This window comes from Cibotium barometz, chromosome 53 (genome assembly GCF_041138505.1).
Source record: "Cibotium barometz isolate CiBa-2024 chromosome 53, ASM4113850v1, whole genome shotgun sequence".
In the NCBI taxonomy this organism is placed as follows: domain Eukaryota; kingdom Viridiplantae; phylum Streptophyta; class Polypodiopsida; order Cyatheales; family Cibotiaceae; genus Cibotium; species Cibotium barometz.
The window spans coordinates 28545062-28566412 of record NC_141098.1 but is presented as its reverse complement, the minus strand read 5'-3'; the positions used below and the strand labels follow the sequence as shown (position 1 = coordinate 28566412).

At 46.6% G+C, this 21351-nt stretch overlaps 3 protein-coding genes across 4 annotated transcripts in view; all 3 read left to right on the top strand.

Annotated features, from left to right (window-relative positions):
- The first annotated feature begins 340 nt into the window (after positions 1-340).
- LOC147608488 (pentatricopeptide repeat-containing protein At1g11290, chloroplastic-like) lies at positions 341-1934 on the top strand. The gene is made up of 2 exons (XM_086789446.1): positions 341-1810; positions 1866-1934. Exons 1-2 carry the CDS (start codon positions 341-343, stop codon positions 1932-1934), a joined length of 1539 nt encoding a protein of 512 aa, XP_086645572.1.
- Positions 1935-1960: 26 nt separating this feature from the next.
- On the top strand, positions 1961-2599 carry LOC147608487 (pentatricopeptide repeat-containing protein At2g03880, mitochondrial-like). Its single transcript, XM_086789445.1, has one exon. It carries the CDS (start codon positions 1961-1963, stop codon positions 2597-2599), a length of 639 nt encoding a protein of 212 aa, XP_086645571.1.
- A 297-nt stretch (positions 2600-2896) lies between these two features.
- LOC147608486 (uncharacterized) overlaps positions 2897-21351 on the top strand; it is a 73614-nt gene continuing 55159 nt past the window's right edge. For both annotated transcript variants that reach the window (XM_086789328.1, XM_086789329.1), the window contains exons 1-2: positions 2897-3335; positions 3463-3542. In XM_086789328.1, coding sequence (XP_086645454.1) covers positions 2926-3335; positions 3463-3542 — 490 coding nt within the window. In that variant the 5' untranslated portion in view covers positions 2897-2925. The remainder of the gene's footprint in view (positions 3336-3462; positions 3543-21351) is intronic.

Genomic DNA, 21351 nt, shown 5'->3' with positions numbered 1-21351 from the left:
AGATACATATATATAGTAAATATATTATAAATATGATAATTTAATATAAATATATATAAATAATACAATGTGACATATAAATATATATAGTAAATATACACATGCACACACGTACGTGCACACACACGGATTCACACTCACTCATACATGCTTGCACACACATACACATGCATAGATGCACGCACGTAAGCAGGCGCACACTCACAAACGCACATACATATGTATGCACATATCCATACAAGCAGCTTGTAGAAATGGCCAGTGATATCATGCTTCAGGGCGTCATGCCCTGAAGCATGATGTGGTGAAATCATACAGTGTCAATGTGCAGAACAGGCCGATGAAAGCTCTAGACATGCAATCTTCTTACAACGATGAGGCTCTGCAACACGCGGATCTTATGCTTCACCAAGGTATGCTTTTACCCAGGGACACCATCTACACCGTTTTGCAGCATTGCATCAAAAAGAAGGACCTTGAAGGATGTAGGCATGCACATGCCCTCATGGTTTTCTGTGGATTTGCTCCACTAGCAGCTCTAGTGGACCACTGCATCCGCATGTTTGCCTTGTCTGGAAGCCTGTTTGAAGCAAGTCTGGCTTTTAGTAGGGTTTCAGGACCAAGTGCTTACACATGGCATGCCATCATCTCAGCCCATTTCAAGCTTGGCACCTTCAAAGAAGCTTTTGATCTTTATCATGCCATGCAACATGAAGGTATACAGCCCAGCCCTGTAGTATTTCTAACCATGTTGAAAGAATGTGGTAGCCATTGCGTCATAGGCAAGGGCAGAATCCTTCATAACCACATCATTAGTTGTGGATTCGAAGCCGACTTGGCTGTTGGCAGTGCACTTGTTGACACGTATGCTAAATGTAGGAGCTTGATGGAGTCACGGAATATATTTGATCGATTATTGGTTCGAGATCTGGTGGTATGGAATGCCATGATTGCTGGATATGCACAGCATGGGCATGGCCTTCCAGCACTTCAACTTTTTGATAAAATGCAAAAAGAAGGCGTAAAGCCACATGTCGTTACGTTTTCAAGTGTGTTGCGAGCGTGTAGCAGCATAAATGACATAGAAAAAGGCAGGGAGATACATGCTGAGATCAACAAGAGTGGACTCGAATGTGATGTGGTTGTGGGCAGTGCCCTTATTGACATGTATGCTAAATGCTGGAGTCTTGGCGAGGCGCAAGAGTTGTTTGACAAGCTGCCAAGTAAGAATGTGGTATCTTGGAATGCAATTATTGCTGGTAATGCTCAACAAGGGCTTGGCAGTTCTGCCCTTGATCTTTTTATGCAAATGCAATGCGGCGGTGTAAAGCCAGACAAAGTCACATTCTTGTGTTTGTTGAAAGCATGTGATGGTCTACATGCCTTTGATCAGGGTCTGCTAGTTCATGATCAGATTGTTGAAAATGGATTTGACTCTGATGTGGTTGTAGGGACCACTCTTATTGATATGTATGCTAGATTTGGTAGTCTAGACGATGCGCACAAAGTGTTTAATCAGTTGCCCAATCGCAATGTGGTGTCATGGGGGGCAATAGTTGCAGGCTATGTTCAGCAGGGACATGGCCTTCCTGCTCTTGAGCTTTATTCCAAGATGCAGCAAGATCATGTTAAACCGGACAAGGTTATGCTCTTGTGCATGCTAAAAGCATGTGCAAGTGCAGGCGCCATGGCCCAGGGCAAGCTTATTCATGACCAGATCATTAGAGGTGATCTCGAGTCAGATGTGATATTTGGTTCTGCACTGGTTGACATGTACGCAAAATGTGGGAACCTTGAAGAGGCCAAGAAGGTTTTTCTTCGGCTGCCACGGAGAGATCTTGTGTCATGGAGCATAATGATTGCAGCTTACTCTCAGTTTGGCAACTCCTTTCTGGCACAACAATGTCTGGAAGAGATGCAAAGGCAGGGCTTGAAGCCAGATCACGGCATTTACACCAGCATGCTTGCTGCCTGCAGTCGTGCATGTGAAATTAAGAAGGGCCTTGACTGCTTCAAGGCCATGAAGGAACTTGCCATAACACCCAGGCTGGAACACTACAATAGCATCATAGTCCTTCTTAGTCATGCAGGATGCTTTAACGAGGCTGGGCAGCTAGTTCAAACTATGCCTCTCTTACCAGACACTACTGAGTGGACAGCTTTACTGGCTGCCTGCAGAGCGCATGGTAACATGGAGCTAGGAAGTCGATGCTTTAATCAAGTTGTCCAAGTGGATTCAAGTGTTGCGGCTGGGTATGTGCTTATGTCAAACATGTATGCTGATTCTCACATGTGGGAGGATGTTGACAAATTACAAGGTCTAAGAAAGTGTGCCAGTGCATGGAAGAAGCCTGGGGGTGCTTGGATTGAGGTGAACATGCAGATGCATGATTTTATCGTGGACGATGAAAGCCATCCAGAAAGTGTTTATATCTCTGCCAAACTTAATAGTTTAAAAAGTTTGATGAAAATTCATGGCTATGTACCACAAGGGGACTTCAAGGTAGGACCAACGACCATTGAGGGTAAGCAGCATGTTGAGGGCAAGCAGGATGTCTTGCTTCAACAGCCTGATGGTTTAGGTGTAGTTTTTGTGTGAAAATGGTTCTTATCCAGCCCTAAAAAGGGAATTTTCTGGATTTTATTTGTTTTATTTTGGATTTTGTGGGTCTTGCTCCTGGCCAACAGCCCCTAGCCTGGCCGACCAGCAGCCCCACTCACTATATATAGGAGAGCCTCATCATTCAGCAGATTGTACCACTTCATAGACATATCCGGTACCAATTGTCTATCTGCTGCTGCCGGCGCCTGCCCTACATCAGCACATCTTCGTTGACAGCATATCTGCAGCATTTTCCTTCAGCAGCATACCTTGGGACAGCAGCCCACTCTCTGCGACATATCATCAGCGTTTCATATCAGTTCATGGGACAGCAGCCCTCTCTGCTACGTAGAGCACATCTGCGTTTCACAGCAGCTCATGGGACAGCAGCCCTCTTTGCTACAGTAGAGCATACCATGGGACAGCAGCACTCTCTGCTACACAGAGCACACCAGCGTTTTATCTTCAGTTCACGGGGACAACAGCCCTCTCTGCTACATAGAGTACATCATCGTTTTTCTTCTACAGTTTACCTTGGGATAGCAGCCCTCTTTGCTCCTCATCTCTCACTCAGGTATTGCAGCAGCCTTGTCACCAGAGCTTGCACCACTTCCACCACTTGGGACGGCAACCCTCTCTGCTTCTCACCACCACTTAGGTATTGCAGCATCCTCATCACCAGAGCCTGCACCGCTCGGGATGGAAGCCCTCTCTGCTCTTCATCACCATTCAGGTACCGCACGCAGAACCCTTGTCACTAGAGTTCTATTTGATCGCATATTCTCCTTTCTTGGCATGAAGTTCTACTATTGGCTCGGTGGGATCTTGGTTATGAAAGACTACTTTTGAACTCTTTGCAGTTCGAAACATTTGTGGAGTCGCATGTCATTGTTTGGCCAGACAGAGATGCTTCACGCATACGACTCAACCGCATGGTCAGGTTAGGCTTGGTTAGAATCCGAGATGCTGTGATACCTGGTCGTGACAGGCCATATCTGTTTCGTCGTATTCGGCAGCATTTTAGGGTTCCTCGGACATTTCAGCCACTATGGGTTGACATCACGCATGCAGTTGAGCCTTTTACTCCATTGCCTCGGCCCATCTGCAGATCAGCCTTGGCTTGATTGGGCACTATGTAAATCTGGTGACTTGATATCACTTTCAGCTAACCAGGTCTATCATAAGCTCATATCAGAGAAAGATTGGGTTTCAGCCAAGGCCAATAAGGTGTGGGGATTGCACAAGTCTAAATCATGGTGGTAGAAAACTCTTATGCGTGGTTGGCAGTCTAAACTCCCTTACCAAGGTAAGGTTTTCATTTGGAGGATGTTGGTGGGAGGGTTACCTATACGGGATCAGCTCAGCCGTCGTAAAATTACATTGGCCTCTTGCTTCTTCTGTACGACATGCACTGAAACAGTATGCATCTGTTCATGAGTTGTCCAGTGGCCCGTCAGATTTGGTCTTTTGTCTCTTGCGTTTGGGAGGTAGTAGAGAGGTCTACTGTTTCGGCTTATCAGTGGATATTTGGGATTTGTCCTCAAGTCATTACTTCGGACAGTCACCTTGCGATATTCCATTTCCTTAGATGGACAGGACTTTGGCATATTTGGACTACACGGAATGGGTTCATCTTTGATTCCTTGTCTGGAATACATGGGCTCATTCTACGTATCCGCGATTTGCTGCTTTGGCAGTTTTCTTCTCTTCTCTCAGCTCAACTACGGGATGCAGATGTTATTTCGTTATGGTCTATACGGCGGCTGGACTGGCTCATCTTTGATGCTTTTATCTGGGATGCTTATTTGGCTAGGAGGCTTTCTTATTAGTGTACAGGTTTGCATGGTCATAGTCCTTTAGAGGATCTTTTGTGGGGTTTTTTTTGGGACCATAGGTTCTGTGTGAGCCATGTGGCTGATGTACATTTTTACATATAATATAAAACACCATTTCACGAAAAAAAAAGGAACCCTTGTCACCAGAGTCTGCATTGTCATCGATATCATCATCACTTCACCTTCTGCTGCCCACTACCACCTCAGTGTGCCTCTTCATCCACCGACGTGAGCCTTCTACACCGACCACCTCACGGAGTGCCTTTGCCACACATCGACGCGAGCCTTTGTCATCGACTGTGCTTCAACCCCGACATCCTCTTTGCTTCTGCACTGGTCTACTACTCAGAGTCACCTCACATCAGAGGGCTCTTGTACATATGTTCACTCACTATTATATATAGACTCACTCACCCATTTCATGTTGTGTTGTTTTGCTCTGATCTCTTGTACATCTGGTCCTTTCGTCCTTTTGCCCTCACAATCTTTGGGGTTTTAGATATCCCACAAGGTGCAAGTATCAGAGTTGCAACACTTTCAAATGTACATCCTGGCAGCTATAATTTTGGAAGACAAAATATAGTAATCAGTGGCGCAAAACATATTTATTTCTTTGATCATGCAGTGTCATTATGGTAGGACGTAACTCACTTATTAGAATCAATTAGAAATGCATAGAAAACATGGGTACAAAAAGTGCCTGCGACGATTGAGGAGGTGAGCTCACGTTGCCGAACCTCCATCGCGTCCTTCCTTGCCCTCGCCTCTGTCCCTTTTGCGTCCGTGTGCCCCTTCCGCCCCTGCGGCTCTGCCCCAGCTGCTCCTGCTTACCCACTGTCGCCTCCTTCCTTGCCCCTGCATCTGTCCCTTCTTCTCTTGCCTACCCCTTCCGCCTCTGCTCCAGCCGCTCCCGCTTTGCCCCCCACCTTTTGTTCCCGCCATTTGTTGCTCCCGCCTACGCCCTTTCTGCTCCTGCCTACTCCTTCTGTTCGTGCCTCTACCCCAGTTGCTCCCGCCTCCCCGCCACTTCCTCTTCCTTGCTCTCACCCTCCCACCACTTTCTCTTCCTCCCCCCCCCGCCACTTCTTTCCTTCAGCAGCATTTTTTATTTGGATTCGAGTCGGCCGCCCATTGTCGATTGGCTCTATGGCTTCTGCCACAACCAATCTTTCGTCACCCCCACAGGCCGGGAGAATCATCAATTTTTTGCAAGACGAGCTCATCTCTCTTCAGCACGACATTGACATTGAGGTCGAGACCACCCTTGTTGTGAGGGTTTATGGCTCCCACCCCTCTCGTTCGCAAGCCCGTGAATGGCTTCTATAGCAGCTCTCCCTTTGGAGCTGATTGTGTACTTTTGGGATAATTGTCTGCTTGGTCAAGGCTTCTTCCAGGTGGACTTTCATTCTCTAGAAGCCACTTCTCAGGTTTTGGCTATCAGCCCCTTCCCTCTTGGTCCTAGGAAGATTTTCTTCTTTCAGTAGTAGGTGGGCTTTGATCCAGTGGTGGAGGATTAGCGCCTTACCTCGGTCTCACTGTGGTTCCCTGCACTTCCTCGGGCTTATTGGAAGCTCTTAGCTTCCATAGGGGCATCCTTTGGCTATGCTGTAGAGGTATCGGCCCTTCCAAGCTCTCTCGCCCTCAGCTTCCGTGGTTACCGCCACTTTTGATGGTGTATTCCGGGCCTTTGTGCTTGTTCCTGATCCATCGATTACTGACGACCATATCATGCTTTAGAGACTTGACAGCTCTCATTTCCGCGAGAGGATGGAGATTGCAGGCAGACCTGACCAGTGTTGGATTTGCCGTTGACAGGGCCACATTACTAGAGGTTGTCCTAGATCGAGAGGCCATGCTATGAGGCGGCGTGGTCCTACCCATTAGATGCCTTCTGCAGTTGCCTAGACTCCAGTTGCCCCTATGCCCCAGTAGACCACACAGCGTTGGGTTGTGGTTAGAGATGGGCAGGCACCCTCGGACCCTCGTACTTGCCCCTCTATCTGCACCCCTAGTGGAGCACCCCAATCCCATAGTCACAGGGGACGGAAGGGACGACTGCTTGGAACGGAAGGATGCCGAAATGGGACGGACAGGCAATGGGAACGGCAGGCGACGGACGGATATCCCCTAAGAGGCGTTTCTCATAGGGGACGGCAACGGGGACGGCTCAGGAACGGGGACGCCGGTGGGGGACGGTTGTGTGAGGGGACGGCAGGGAGCCGTTTGCAGCTGTTGCGCCCGCCGTTTATAGCTGTTGCAGTCGCGTTTCCAGCCGTTTCCAGCCGCCGCTTGCTTGGTCCTTGGCCCTTGAGCCTTTGAGGCTTGGCCCTCTCTCTCTCTCTCTTGCCCTTGAGGCTTGCCTGTCTCTCTTGCCTATCTATATAAGAACAAGCCTCTACAAGGCTACAAGCACACACAACTCTCAAGCTTTCAAGCTTCTTCTAGCTTCCAAGTTCCAAGTTCCAAGCCTCTCACACAAGGCCCGCGGGCCGCTGCCCTACTATCTAGACTCTCTCTCTCTCTCTCTCTCTCAAGCCTCTTGAGTCTCGAGTCTTCCAACTTCCAAGCCTCTAGGCTCTAGGCCTCTCTCTCTCTCTCTCTCCCTCTCTCTCTCTCTCTCTCTTGGGACTCTAGTTGAGAGAGCTATCCGGTTGGGCAGATCCAGACACCCTAGGGTTCACGGATCCTTACATCAGAGACGATGCCTACACCGGAGGATTCAGAGCATCATTGCGAGGCATCGGGCTCGTCTGACTAGGCATTTCACTATGGCAGATATCCAGGCCATCCGGCAGAGACCCATGCTAGAGCTCCTAGGATGATTACCACTCCAGCCATATACTGTTGTACTCACTGTCACTTTTGTACTCCCCCATATTCATGTATTTATGTATCCATGTACTCATGTACCCCATTTTGACTAGTAGCATTAGCTTCCCACTCTCCCTAGTTGCTGCTTCTGAATGCTCCCTACTGATGTATTGTAGGGCTAGATACTTACCTTCAGTCCTTTCTTTTCTTTTCCAGATAGTGTATCAAATGTCATATGGTTGTAACTTTGGTCTCATAGGTCACTTTGGCCTTTTGAAGACGTTAATATAACATTTCATTTCATTTCTCTCTCTCTCTCTCTCTCTCTCTCTCATTCCTCAAGGCTCAAGAGTCAAGCCATCTTCAACCATGGCATCCTCCTCACGTGTCGGGGCTTCCCGTAGAAGGACAACGGGATGGACATGGTGGGAGGAGGTTAATTACACCCCATCCGCTCATGGAGGCGGTTTTCGGCCATGGGTATGTAAGCTTTGCCCATACCGGCGAACGGGTGGCGCCGACAAAGTGCGAGCCCACCTTTTGCATGAGAGTGGGCATGAGGTGAGGTTTTGCACGAATGTCACGCCCGACAAGAGACGGGAACTTCTTGACAAGCTTAGTGTCTACGAGGCGGTCGAAGCGAGAAGGACACCACGAGTGGCCGTGGATCCTGCGACGATGGGGAGAGGAACTCAAGCCTCTACAATGGAGTCATGTGGTGATCGGGATCATGCACACCATCACCTTCACCATCAAGTCGGAATGTTACTCCATCCACGACACCGGCACCCTCCATCTCCACGGCCTCTCAACCATTGCGTGTCCCACGACGACAATCTACACTTGGGGAGAATTGGAACCCCAAGTTGAAGGAGGAGGTGGATATGGCGGTGGCCCGCTTCTTCTTCCACGACCACATTGCCTTTCAAGCGGCTAGGTAAGTGCAATCGATCATTGCCAATTCATCATTCATGTTTTCATCATCCTAGTCCCCTTCTCATTAGTAAATTACTTTCTTGAATAGGTCGGAATACTTCAAGGTCATGGTTAAGAAGATTGGGGAGTATGGCTTAACCTATACGCCCCCCTCATCCGATGGATGGAGTGACACCCGCAAGAGGAGTATTCACGGCATGGTTGCATATCCATCCCCACCCCCCTCGAGCCGATGCTGAGGGAACTATCCATAGTCCCAATCATCTTCCTCTCGGTCGTGTGGAGTCCCCCCCTCAGAGTTCCGATCTTCCACCACCCCAAACATCATAGGGGCTTTGTAATTTTTACCTCTGTAGTATGAAAGTTATCAATGAAATATGCATTCTCTGTATGGGTCATCTTTCAAGACAAGACCACCCCCTGTTTGTCGTGTTGTTGTGGTCTTTTTGTAACAAACATCTCTTATTAATTGCACCGTGTTAAAGACAAGAAAAAAATGATGATCAACTTCCTTAGTTTCATTGTCAGATCTTCCCTCCCCTACCTATGCGAGACGTACCTCCGTCTCTAAAGGGGGTCCTTCATTGACCACGAGATTTGGTCGTTCCTACTCCGAGTCCTCATGAGGATTGTCTCATGGAACATTTAGGGCCTTGGGGGCTTTTTTCCGCATCGACACAAACAAATTGTCAAAACTTAGCTTCATTGTACAGTCACAGGTGGACCTATGGATATATTGCTCTGGCAAGAGCATAAACTTGATGCTAGTCAGGGTGGGAGATCAGGCAAGGTTCTCTCGGGACACACCTTTTGGTCACCAGGTATTGGTACCAAAGGTGGTGTCTGTATTTCTGTTTCAGCTTTGGTCTTGCCTTGCATCATTGGACATGTCATTTTGCCTGCGAGAGCGCAGTGGATCGCTTATGTAGGGTACTACACGCATTGGTATTCTCAACCTCTATGCTCCTAACCATAGAGGTGAGAGGATTGTCTTTTGGAAATCTCTCACTACGTTGATGCCTCCTGCTAACCATTGGATTATTGGTGGTGATTTTAACATGGTTGAGATGCCAATGGATAAAAGAGGTGGACATGAGGGTTTGGTGCATCCTCTTGCGAGAGCGTCTTGGGAGAGGTTTATACTCTCCATCCATGGCAGGGATTGTTGGCATGAGGATGACATTTCAAGGAAACCATCCACTCTTCTTTATTCATGGTCTAACAGGAGAAGGGATGTAGGATGTATCTATGCACAGTTAGACTGATTTTATGTGGATGATTGGGTGCTCGACAGAGGGGGGCATACTTTTATTGCTACAGGTACCTCTAAATCGGATCATTGCCAAGTGGTTTTATGCATTAGAGATCCGAGTCACCATGGATCAGCATGTCATGTGCATAGTGTGTATCTACGTGTGCTACACGCACGCAAGACTAGTTTCGAGGCTTGGGGAAGCTTGGAGCTAGGCAAGTTGATTGACGAGCTGAGTTAGGGATAGACTAAGGGGCGGGCACCCAAGTATGGACAGGCGGGCGTCCAAGTGTGGACGCCCGATGACCGGCCAAGAGCCTATAAAAGGGTGGCCAAGGTTAGTTATTGGGATATAGAGAGTCTCACGAGTTTGTGTCAACTTTGTGAGAAGATCTAGTGCAGACGTGCACCTGCTTTACGCAGCCGAGGCCGGCAGCAATCTCGAGGCCCACGAGGGTAGCTTCGTGGCGGTATGGGACGTCGCGAGGAGGAGATTGGTCGGTATGTCAACCTAGTTAGCTCAGCTCGTGGCTCGGAGGGGACAGCCAAGTCTATGGGCTTGCCCACGGCTGTCATGGTTGGGAGGTGAGTCAGGCCTGCACCCCCTTGTTTGTTTGTTCGTTTGTTTGTAGGATTCGAGTCTCGTACCAAGAACGATCACGAGGAGATCCGTGGGATTTGACAGTGGTATCAGAGCATACCTCGTGAACGAGCAAGTCGGTAGGTAGAGAAGATGAGGTCGAAGAAAGGTATGTGTTAAAAAAGCTTGCTGTTTTTTCTGTGCATACTGCTGTTTTCAGATTCAGTATGTGCTTTTCTTCATCAAAGAAACCCATGTTGATGGGAGGTGGTAGTTAAGAAGAGTCGTTTGCTTTGCAAAGAAGAGGAAAGATTTGTTTGTGCAGTCGCATGAACTGCAGGGAGAAAATTGAAAAAGCATGATTCGTTGCTTTTGGTTGAACGCGAACGAGAGAGAGAGAGCGTGCCAGGCGCACGCTGCAGTGCTCATCGTGAAAAGCTACTGGTCGTAAAGAGCTGCACGTTGGGTAGGTGTTGGACATTCGTGTCTAGCCAGGCGGCCAGGCCTACCCAGGCAGCCAGCAGGCTGGCGGGCGCCTAGGCTTACGTAGCCAGGCCTATGTAGCCTAGCGCGCAGGCGCCCAGGCCAGGCCAGGCCAGGCAGGCGCCCAAGCCAAGCAAGGCCGGTGCCCAGGCCCACGTGGCCTTGTGGCCAGGCCTACGAGAGGATGGCGCAGACGCTGGACAGCAAACACCGGCAGCGAAGGTGACGACAGCAGTACACCGGCGGGGTTAATCCAGGAGGAAAGAGATAAAAAAAAAAACAGGAAAGCACATGCCTTTTTTGGGCTTTCGTTTTTTTTTTAAAGGTTAATTTTTTTTAAAAAAAGTTTAAAAACCTCTCCTCCAAGGTTTCAAGATGTTTTTTTTATATATAAAGAAAATAGAATATATATATATATATATATATATATATATATATATATAAACACAAAAGCAAAAGCTACAAATAGCTTTTGGGGATTTTTAGCTTTTAGGGAAACCTTTATAAACACCTTCAGTGGGCTTCTTGCCACACATCTCTCAAGTTTTCAAGCTCTCAAGCTCTCAAGTTCCCTTGCACTTTCATTGTGCAAAGATCGAATTTTCTCTCCCCTTACCCTCTTCACGATGTCGACCCAAGAATCGGAGTTGGAGCCCCTTGTGGAACGCGAAAGCTTGCCGGCTACGGAAGATACCGATGCCGATCTTTTTGACGATTGTGTCAAAATCAGATTTCCAAGAGTTCAAAATAGCTCTCGAAGCTTCTTCGTCGGAACGTAAGGCACAAATCGCAGCCCAGATGCAAGCTTTGCAGAACTCTATCGGGTATGGATACCTTGGCTTCTGCTTTAGGCCCCAACATTACTCCGGAACTGTTCGAGGGCGAGTAAAAGCAGCGCACCAAGGAGATCGTGGACACGTGGCTACATAAGTGGCAAGTCCTCGCAGCACCTCACTTATGAGGTCTACCTTCAGAAGTTTAGGGACTTGCAGATAAAAGCTACAAAGATGGATCCCACTACTCTTTTGGGGTTCTTTGTAGCTGGTTTACCAGACTCATACCGTTTACAGGTTAAAAATAACAAATGTAAAACATTGGACGAGGCCATTCATTCAGCTCGTATCTATGATGATACAATGGTCTCTTCCAAGTCGAAACCCGTTACCGAGCAGGGGAACAAGCATAAAAGAAAGTTCTCCACACCTATGGCTAACACGACTGAAGGCAAGTCTTCGGACCAACCTTCGAAGAATTCCAGTTCGACACCAGCGAAGAAGAAACGACTCCTTAGGGCTTTAAAGCTCAAGAAGGAAGAACGTTGTTTTCCAACAAATGATGAACGATCTTTTTCGTGAACATTTGGAAAAATTTGTGGTGGTGTTCCTGCGTACTCTTGAGGATCATGTCCGACACCTCACGATTGTCTTATCTATTTTAAGATAGAATCGACTATATGCTAAGTTAAGTAAATGTGAGTTCTTTATGACCGACATCATTTACTTGGGACACAAGATCACTCGAGATGAATTGAGCATTAACTATGACCGAGTTCAGAAGGTTCTGGACTGGCCTATACCGCGAACAGTGAAACAACTTCGTTCTTTTCTCGGTTTTGTAGTTTTTCTTCGGAAATCTGTGCGGGAGTACTTTCAGCTCACACTACCGATGACCGACTTATTGAAAGGTCGTGGACGTAAGTCAAATCAGCCTATCACTTGGAATAACGATTTGGATATGGCCTTCAGACTTTTGAAAGATAAAGTCAAGGAAGCACCTATCTTAGCATTGCGTGATCCTAGTCAGCCTTATGTTCTTGAAACTGATGCCAGTGACTATGCTATTGGGGCTGCTTTATTTCAAGATGGTAGACCGGTTGCTTTTGAAAGTAAAAAGCTAGACGACACTCAATCTCGTTGGCCAACCCTTGAGAAGGAGCTTTATGCTGTGATTCATGCTCTCAAGGTTTAGAGACATTATTTATATGGCTCCAAGTTTGTGGTATTGACTGATCATCAGTCAATCAAGTATGTGTGTAATGCGGATGATTTGAGAGGAAGGAAAGCTCATTGGACGGAGTTAATGCAAGATTTTGATTTTGAGATCCGTTATCGGAAAGGGTCCATGAATAGTATTGCAAATGCGCTTAGTCGAATTAGAGAGGTGAATACTTTGTCGTTCACCGAGATTTCTACTGACTTATTTCAATCATTGAGAGAGCTTTACAGGACTGATAGTTATTTTGGTCTATTTTGGCAGAAGATCCAGGACGGGAGCTCATTGATTGACCAAGACTCAATGACTGAGTTGTCTATCATTCAGGCTGCAGGAGGCCAGTGGATGATTCGGAATGGTTTACTATTCCGTAATGACAAAATTTGTGTACCACAAATCCCGGACATTAGGTCCAAGATTCTTAAGGAGTGTCACGACACTCCTTCTGCTGGACACCCTGGGGTACACATGATGTTATCATTAGTGAAACACACTTTTTATTGGCCAAAGATGAAAGGATATATAGAAGGTTATGTTCTCAAGTGTCAAATTTGTTAGGCAAATAAAGCTGAACGCTTTAGACAGGTTGGGTTGTTGCATCCTTTGCAAATCCCAAGTAATAAATGGGAAAGTATTTCCATGGATTTTATTACCGGATTGCCAAGAACACATCACGGCCACGATTCTATTTGGGTTGTGGTAGATCGCTTGACAAAAATGGCTAGATTTTTATCGACCTGGAAGACTATTACAGCTACGCAATTAGCACGGCAGTTTATCGAGCAATTGTTTAGACTGTACGGGTTACCGCAGGACATAGTCAGTGATAGGGACTCTAAGTTTACGAGTGACTTGGAAACTTGTTTTTGAGAAGTTGGAAACAACTTTGAATTTGAGTTCCTCTGATCATCCTCAATCTGATGGCCAGACTGAAAGAGTGAATCAGATTTTGGAGGATATGCTTCGAGCATATGTATCCAAAAGGCAGAGTTCATGGGAGGATTATCTTCCTATGTTAGAATTTGCATATTACAGTACTAAGCATACGAGTACAGGTTTTAGTCCTTTCATGCTTATGTATGGTTTTCAACCTAGATCACCTGTTACAGTAGGATTCTCAGGACTTCAGCATGATGCAGCACGTGTGTGATTAAAGGTTCACTTTCCTTCATATCCAATTTGTAGAATTGCATTAACAGATTTATCTTTGAATTTTTCCACCCAAAGAGTTCTCTGAAGGAACGATGGTGTATTTGCGAGTTCCGAAAGATTCCGAGACTTTACGGACAGGTCGATCTCCGAAATTATCCCTTAGATACTGTGGACCATTTCGTATTACACGATGGATTGGTTCAGTTGCATATGAATTGGATTTGCTTTCTCATGTGAAAGTTCATCCTGTATTTCATGTCAGTAGACTTAAGGAAGTATTGGGTGGAGCAGATCAGTTAGTTACTCCTCAAGAAATTATAGATGTCGAGGACATGACATTTGTTCCGCACGAACCTGAAAGACGATTGCGTAATACGCTTATCACGGAATACAAGATCAAGTGGAAGGATCGTGTTGAGGAGGACGCTACATGGGAGACATTGACTACTCTTCAGAGAGATTACCCTGGCTTTTTAGTGAGCTCAGGAGTGAGCTCTTAGAGGAAGGGAAGTATGTCATGTGCACAGTGTGTATCTACCGTGTGCTACACGCACGCAAGACTACTTTCGAGGCATGGGGAAGCTTGGAGCTAGGCAGGCTGATTGACGAGCTGAGTTAGGGATAGACTAACGAGCGGGCACCCAAGTATGGACGGGCAGGCGCCCAAGTGTGGACGCCCGATGACCGGCCAAGAGCCTATAAAAGGGTGGCCAAGGTTAGTTATTGGGATATAGAGAGTCTCGCGAGTTTGTGAGAGCTCTATGGTCTTGGAGCCTGGATCTAGTGCAGACGTGCACCTGCTTTACGCAGCTGAGGCCGGCAGCAATCTCGAGGCCCACAAGGGTAGCTTCGTGGCGGTATGGGACGTCGCGAGGAGGAGATTGGTCGGTACATCAACCTAGTTAGCTCAACTCGTGGCTCAGAGGGGACAACCAAGTCGGTGGGCTTGCCCACGGTTGTCATGGTTGGGAGGTGAGTCAGGCCTGCACCCCCTTGTTTGTTTGTTCGTTTGTTTGTAGGATTCGAGTCTCGTACCAAGAACGATCACGAGGAGATCCGTGGGGATTCGACATAGCACCCCATGTATGCATCCCTAATCATTTGGTCTCAGATGCAGAGCTATCACGTCGCATGCTTGATATTTGGAGATCTCATGATTTCTTGCAGGCCTCGCAAAGCCTAACCTCTGCTCTCTGTGATATTAGTGACTTTCATCACACGTGTCATTTCTAAGAGGCAAGAGGCCTTGGATTTAGAAAGGGCTATTAGACGTAGAGTGGCTGCCTTGCAGAAAGAGCACGAGAAACATCCTCATGCTCAATGGGTTGCAGATTCTTTATGTACTGTTAGGGCCGAGCTTCATCACTCTCTTGAGCAGCGTGCTACCGTTACCACACCCTGGAATCCTTTTGGACCTAGATGAGTGGAAGATGCAACAAACATTTCTTTAGTACTCACGATCCATCTCATGCCAGAGATAGTGTCAGGCAGTTGTGCAGGATTCACATGGCACTCTTCATTCAGATCCTCTTATGGTTAGACAGACTGCCATTGATTTCTATCGCGAGCTTCTTAGTGCTAAGCCTCACTCTGACTTGAGACATAGGTCGTAGAGGAAGGTTTGGAATGCATTACCACGTTTGATTATTGAGGAGATGTGTGCCATTCTGGATGCCCCTTTTTCTATGCAGGAGTTCAGTCACGCTCTTCATGCCTTACCTCATGGTAAGCGTCCAGGGGAGGATGACCTCTCTCCTGTTTTTTTCATTACTTTTTGGGATGAGATTGGGGATGATATCACATCGGCTCTCTAGGAGATGTGGGACACAGGTTCTATGCCTTCTCCTCTCACTGAGGGACTTATCTATCTTATCCCTAAGAGTAGGGATAAGACATTGATTGGCCAGTGGAGACCTATCACCTTACTTGGGACTGCATATAAGATTCTTGCTAAGGCAGTGAGCATTAGATTGCAACCAATTTTGCAGGATGTCATTCATGATACTCGAAATGGATTCTTACAGAGAAGGAGCATCTTTGATAACATTTTCTCATTTTGGGAGGTCATGGAATGATCAGCCCTTAGCCATTTTGCTCTTGGGTTTTGAGAAGGCCTATGATAGAGTGGATTGGGACTTCCTTGAGAGTACTCTTAGCCATATGGGTTTCTCTCAGAGATGGATCAAGGGAGTTTCATGCATGTATCGTGATTCCCATAGTAGTGTGCTCGCTTGCGGCGATAGAGAAGAGCGGTTTCAGATCTCTCGCTCAGTACGGCACGGTTGCCCTTTAGCCCCATTATTATATATCATAGTTGCAGAGGCCATGAGCATCTTCCTCCGCTCCAATGTTGGTATTTCTGGATTGAGGTTGCCTCTTCGTAGTCAAGAGGAGCTGGTTGACTTTGAGTTAGCTGATGACACAACCATGTTCTTGGAGGCCTCACACATATGCTTATGTTCCTTCAGGATAGCACTGGAAGAGTTTTGTTTGGCAGCAGGCGCACTCATTAATTGGCACAAATCTGTTGGCTTTGGATTAGTGACCCACCGAGAGTTGCTTGGGGTGCAGAGCTTGGGTTTACTTGGATCAGTAGAGGATGCACTGCTGTATATTTGGGATGCCAGGTTGGGGTTGATATTTCTCTTGCATAGCAGTTTGCTCCGGTACTTATGAGCATCCGGAAGAAGCTTCTTCATTGGAGCTTCAGGAGATTAGATTCAGCCTCCAGAGCTTTGGTGGCTAATCAGGTATTGCTTGCCTCGGCTTGGTTTATTGCCTCTTGTTCGTGGGAAGGAAGGTAAGAAAAGGTTGGGAGGCCTTTTGCTTTGGTGAGAGAAGGAGCTTTTGTTTTTTGTATAGGGAGACTTTGGTTTGGAGTTGCGTTGAAGAGGAAGAGGGAATGCAGATTGATATATGCAGTGGCGCAGAGACAGGTACACGAGGGAGAAAGAAGGGACCAGAAGATGGAGTACTTGTGTTTGAAGAAGATGACTGTGAGAGGGAGTAAGAAAGAGAAAGGAAATATGCAGATGTTAGCTGCAAAATTTGACAGAGAGGCTTGATGCTGGGGGAGATGAAGATGAGGATTTGAAGAGTTGTTGCAGGAAGCTATCTGTTAGGTTTCCTCTCTTCAGACCCCCTGAATACGAGAAGTGGGAATGTATCAGTATGGATTTTATTACTGGATTACCTTCAGTGCAATCAGGTTACAACTCCATCTTCGTGGTAGTTGATAGACTAACCAAAGTTGGCCATTTGATTCCAGTAAAAGAAACCTACACTGCAGTGGATGTGGCCAGAGGGTTCCTCAAGGAAATCTTTAGATTGCATGGCCTACCCAGGAGAATAGTAAGTGATCGAGATCCCAAGTTCATGTCAAGATTCTGGACTGCATTTTTCGACGCAGTAGGAACTTTCTTGGATTTCAGCGCAGCTTACCACCTTGAGACCGATGGTCAAACTGAAAGGGTGAACCAAGTAATCGAAGATATAAGATAGCAGGCCTAGGAATGGCCTCCCTCTTTCCTTCACGAGAAATGGAATGGGTAGCTGTAGATCCTTCTGCAATGGTGATTCCTTTGGCACAAAGATAAGCTTTAGCAGCTTCAACTCCTTTGGCTTCTCGGTGGCTTGATCCTTGATCAAATCTTCAAACATTTGAGCCCTTCTTTTGGTCCTGTTTCCTCTTGGTTCTCCAAGCAAGGACTTCTTCGTCTCTGAGAAATCGCGTGAACTGTTGAAAGTCATGATACTCTTCTGATGACCCTGATTCCCATCCTGAAGTCGTGTATTGGCCTCATAGTTTTTCCCTTCATTAGGCCCTTGGTCTCTCTTTGCTCTTGACATGGCTGTGTCACCCCAAGAAAGTTTCTTCAAGAGAAATCGTGCTCTGATACCATTGTAAGCCCAACAGGACGTGCAATGACGGACTTAACCATGTGTCCAAGAGATAAAGATATATAGAGAGAGAGAGAGGAGAGAGAGAAGGGAATAGGGATCTTGCACAATACACCACATTGAGCGGGGAATAGGCCCCGCCTCCTTTCAGGAATTTATTCAAGAACAAACCATGGGCACGTTGGGCAGGATCAATACAATCAATGAATACAAAACAAACAGAGATGTAGGATATCTAAGTCGATGTCGAGACACAAGATCTTTGATGCTGAGCACATCACGGGGATGACCCACAAGTATCTCTCACCGGGCTAGTACCAGATCCAATATCCAAATCCAATGAATCCAAGTCCAAGTCCCAATCCAATGTCCAAGTCCAAGTTCATATCCAAGTTCGAATTCCAAGTCCAAGTCCAAGAAACACTCACTCATCCCATGAGTAGTAATCTCCACAACTCCTATAGCCTTGTCGATGACGAAAAAATGGAAAAGCTCTTTCTGGCAAGAAAACTAATATAAACTTGTTTTAATGGTTTTCGGGAGATAAAAACCTCCAAAAAGCAATTTTTAGGATTTTTGGAGCAGTTTTAGGGTTTTTGAAATTTTCTGCCCGTACAGTTGTACAGACAAATGATGACATGGCAGTGTAGTTGATGGAAGCGCTCTAAAATCAGTGCGTAGCGATGAAAAACTCCATGTTTTGGTTCATAGATGATAATGGAGAAGATGATCTCCACGCTTCAATGAAGATGGTGCTCAAGAGAGGCTCATGCTTCTTTTATACTTGGGGAAGCCTTGCTTTTTGCCAAAAAGTGATGCTTTTGCTTTGCTTTTGCCTTTTACTTTGCTTTTGGTCTTTTTAATAGTAAAATATTACTCAACTTTAGTCCAAAGTTCTTGTTTTGCTTTTCTAGCTTCAGGGCCTTGCTTTTTGGCCTAGAGCTGCTTTTTGAAAAAGTGGCTTTTAGCTTTTTGGTTGGCTCAGTCCCCTCTTTCCAATGGTGCCCTTGGCTCATGGTCAACCTTGTTTGACTTTTTGCTTTTTTCTTGCTTTTTGACCAAGAATGGTGCTTTTTCTTAATCAAACCTTATGGACCCTGTCCCCATGTCTTCTTCCACCTGTGTGGTGTCTGGGCATGGGCTTCATCATGTAAAATAGAGCTAGGAGGGCCGAATAGTTCCAGGTCAATGACCCAATGCTTCCTTGAATGACCAACAATCCTCACTGGACTAAGCCTAGTATTTGGGATGATCCCCTCCATGTTACATCTCCTCAATCTCCCTCGAGGCATGATAGAATAAACGATGCAATCTGTAGCCTCTTGGCCCGGGAGAGCAATGACTTGCAGAGGTATGCCTATCCTCGAAAAGACTCCCAGCCAACTTGGATGATAGTCTCCATGAAAGGTCCTAGAGAGCCACTCATGCGGAATAGCTGCAACAATTTGATCAATACACGCGAGAGCCCCTAAGATGTTGAATGGATGCAACTCTCCGATCCTTTGGAAGTCCCTTAAGGGTCTTCCAAGCAAGAACTATGTATGCACATCTCTCCCATCCTGACCACTCCATGTAACGAGATGCACCAAGTTACTGACCAGCCTCATCCCTGATGAACTCGTTCCACATAATAGGTTGTCGGTCAGCCCCATCCAAAGACCTAGGAAGCCTTTGTCGCAAAAATGGTCTCATGCTTCTCCATGCTCTGACAATGGCTGCAATAAGAGGGGAAGATGGTGCCCTGATATCAGCCTCTGTGAACAAAAACTCTGCTGGGCAACCAATCTCTCTCAACACGGGGTGTACATTTGGAAATTTGAGATAAGAAAAAATCCTTCCAAGGCTCAGTGCCTGGTAGGAAACCTCTGACCACAAGTTTGCAGAGCAACGCCCTGCACTGAACATCCGGATCAATAATATTCAGCCCCCACTCTCGTCTGGGCTGAATAACTATGAGCCAAGCTACCCTGGCACGAGTGTCTGTGGTGCCATCCAAACCCGACCAAAGAAAACTGCGGATACAATGTTTTGTTTGGGAGTCGACATGGGATTGGATTGAGGAAGATTGGGTCTAGCCAGGGCAGAGAATGCAGGAGGTGATAGAGGATCTTGTAGGAGGATGGCGCCCTAGGATCTCTGTGAAGTTGCATCTTTGTGAAGCTGCATCATCTCTGTTGGAACTTGATCTAGCCCAAGGCTTTGTTCAATGTTCTCTGCTGTGTTTGATGGTGGAAGGCCTGCAGGATTGGCTGCAGAGCCCTTTGTTGCTGGTTTTTTGTGGAATTTGAGGATACAGGGCTTGAAGAACTCTTGTAGAGAATCTTGTGGTGGATCCCCTTTGTTCTTGTTGCTCTCTCTCTCTCTCTTCTGTTGGTACCCCAAGTCTCACGGTTGTTGAGATAGGCTGAATTTTCATCTATATGCAAGAGGTTCCTTATGTTTTTTGGATGGTTGAGTTGATTTTGCTCTACTTTTGCTGTGTGGTTTGATATTGTTGAGAAAATACAAGTGTGAGTGAAGTTCTAAGGTCTAGTGAGACAGCTGTGAACCAAAAAGCTTAGATTTTGGGTCAGTAGGATCTGGCTGAGTCAGCTGTGTGTTGGGTTTGGTCAGCTGATGTTGTGAAAGGATACTTTTTATCTTGTTTGAAGCCTATGAACTTTGGGCTGACCATCAGAGGTCTGTCGGTCAGTCTGATAAATTGCGGATTGGATGGTCTGTGTCAGCTGAGGGCTGTGTCAGGTCAAGAATTGATCAGTTTGGATCAGGTGGACCAATAAGAGTCAGTTGAGGGTGTACAAGGGTAGCTTTGGTCTCTTTGGGTTGAAGGGGAAAGTTCTTGGTTTGTCTAAGTGTCAGAATTTCAGTCGGTTAGCAGCAGTTAGAATGGCATACTTGTTGGGTTTGGAGGGTTCCAGAGTCGGCGGGCAGTTAGCTGCTATCAACCTTGGAAGTGTGAAGTTGAGTCTTGGTGTGATTTGAGTTTTTTGAGGGATTGGAGGTGCTAGAAGACACTGGAGTGCTGTGGGCTAACTCAGAATTGAGTCAGCTGGGATAGTTGGGTTAGGTTCCAGTCAGTCGTGAGTCAGTAGGGGTCAGTTGACAAGTTTTGTGAGGCTCAAAGAAAGTTTTTGAAGATTGTTAGGGTTGGAGGAACTTTGAGGAAGCTTGGAGGAAATTCTTTTGACTGGGGTCAGTAGCCGGAATCCGAATCAATATACAGTCAGAATTGATCAGCTGAGTGTCAACTGGGGATGTTTTTGGTCAGTAGATTGTCAGCTGAGGTCAGTTGAAGGCTTGGGAGTGAAGACCAGGGCTGTGGGAAGTTAGAACTGATCTGGCAGGACAGTTGGAGGTATCAGTTGTGCTAGTGTGAGGAGTTTGGAGAGTATTCAGGCATCTGCCTGTGTCAGCTGGAGGTTAGGGGACATCAGCCAAGTGGATTGGTGTTGTGATTTGGTGTTTGTGCTGGTGTTGTGGTGCTGGTTGCTAGTTTCCTCCTCACGGTGGTGTGGTTGGACGAGCTGTAGAGGCGAGTTTCCCCGACACATCATTGTTTTGGTGCCTTCACAGAGGAGGGCTCTGAAGCACCCTTCAGTTTGCATTGTGTTCATATCAAGCAAACTTGTGTTGATGCGAAGCGACGGTAGTGATGGTGGCTGGGGTGTGGAGTAAGGTTGGCTTCCCGATAGAAATCCACGTGTCATAGGATATCAAATTATGGTTAGCACCCGTATCAACAAGGGCAACTTTTGGGTGAAACTTGTCGGAGTGGTCATTCCTAACCACAAATGAGCAGGATTCACTT

What these genes read in the sequence shown, in the direction of transcription:
- LOC147608487 (XM_086789445.1), top strand. Translation starts at nt 1,961, where the DNA reads ATGCTTGCTGCCTGCAGTCGTGCATGTGAAATTAAGAAGGGCCTTGAC.
- LOC147608488 (XM_086789446.1), top strand. Translation starts at nt 341, where the DNA reads ATGAAAGCTCTAGACATGCAATCTTCTTACAACGATGAGGCTCTGCAA. An exon ending in ACCTTGAAGAGGCCAAGAAG is followed by an intron (nt 1,811 to 1,865) that starts GTTTTTCTTCGG and finishes TAATGATTGCAG; the next exon opens with CTTACTCTCAGTTTGGCAAC.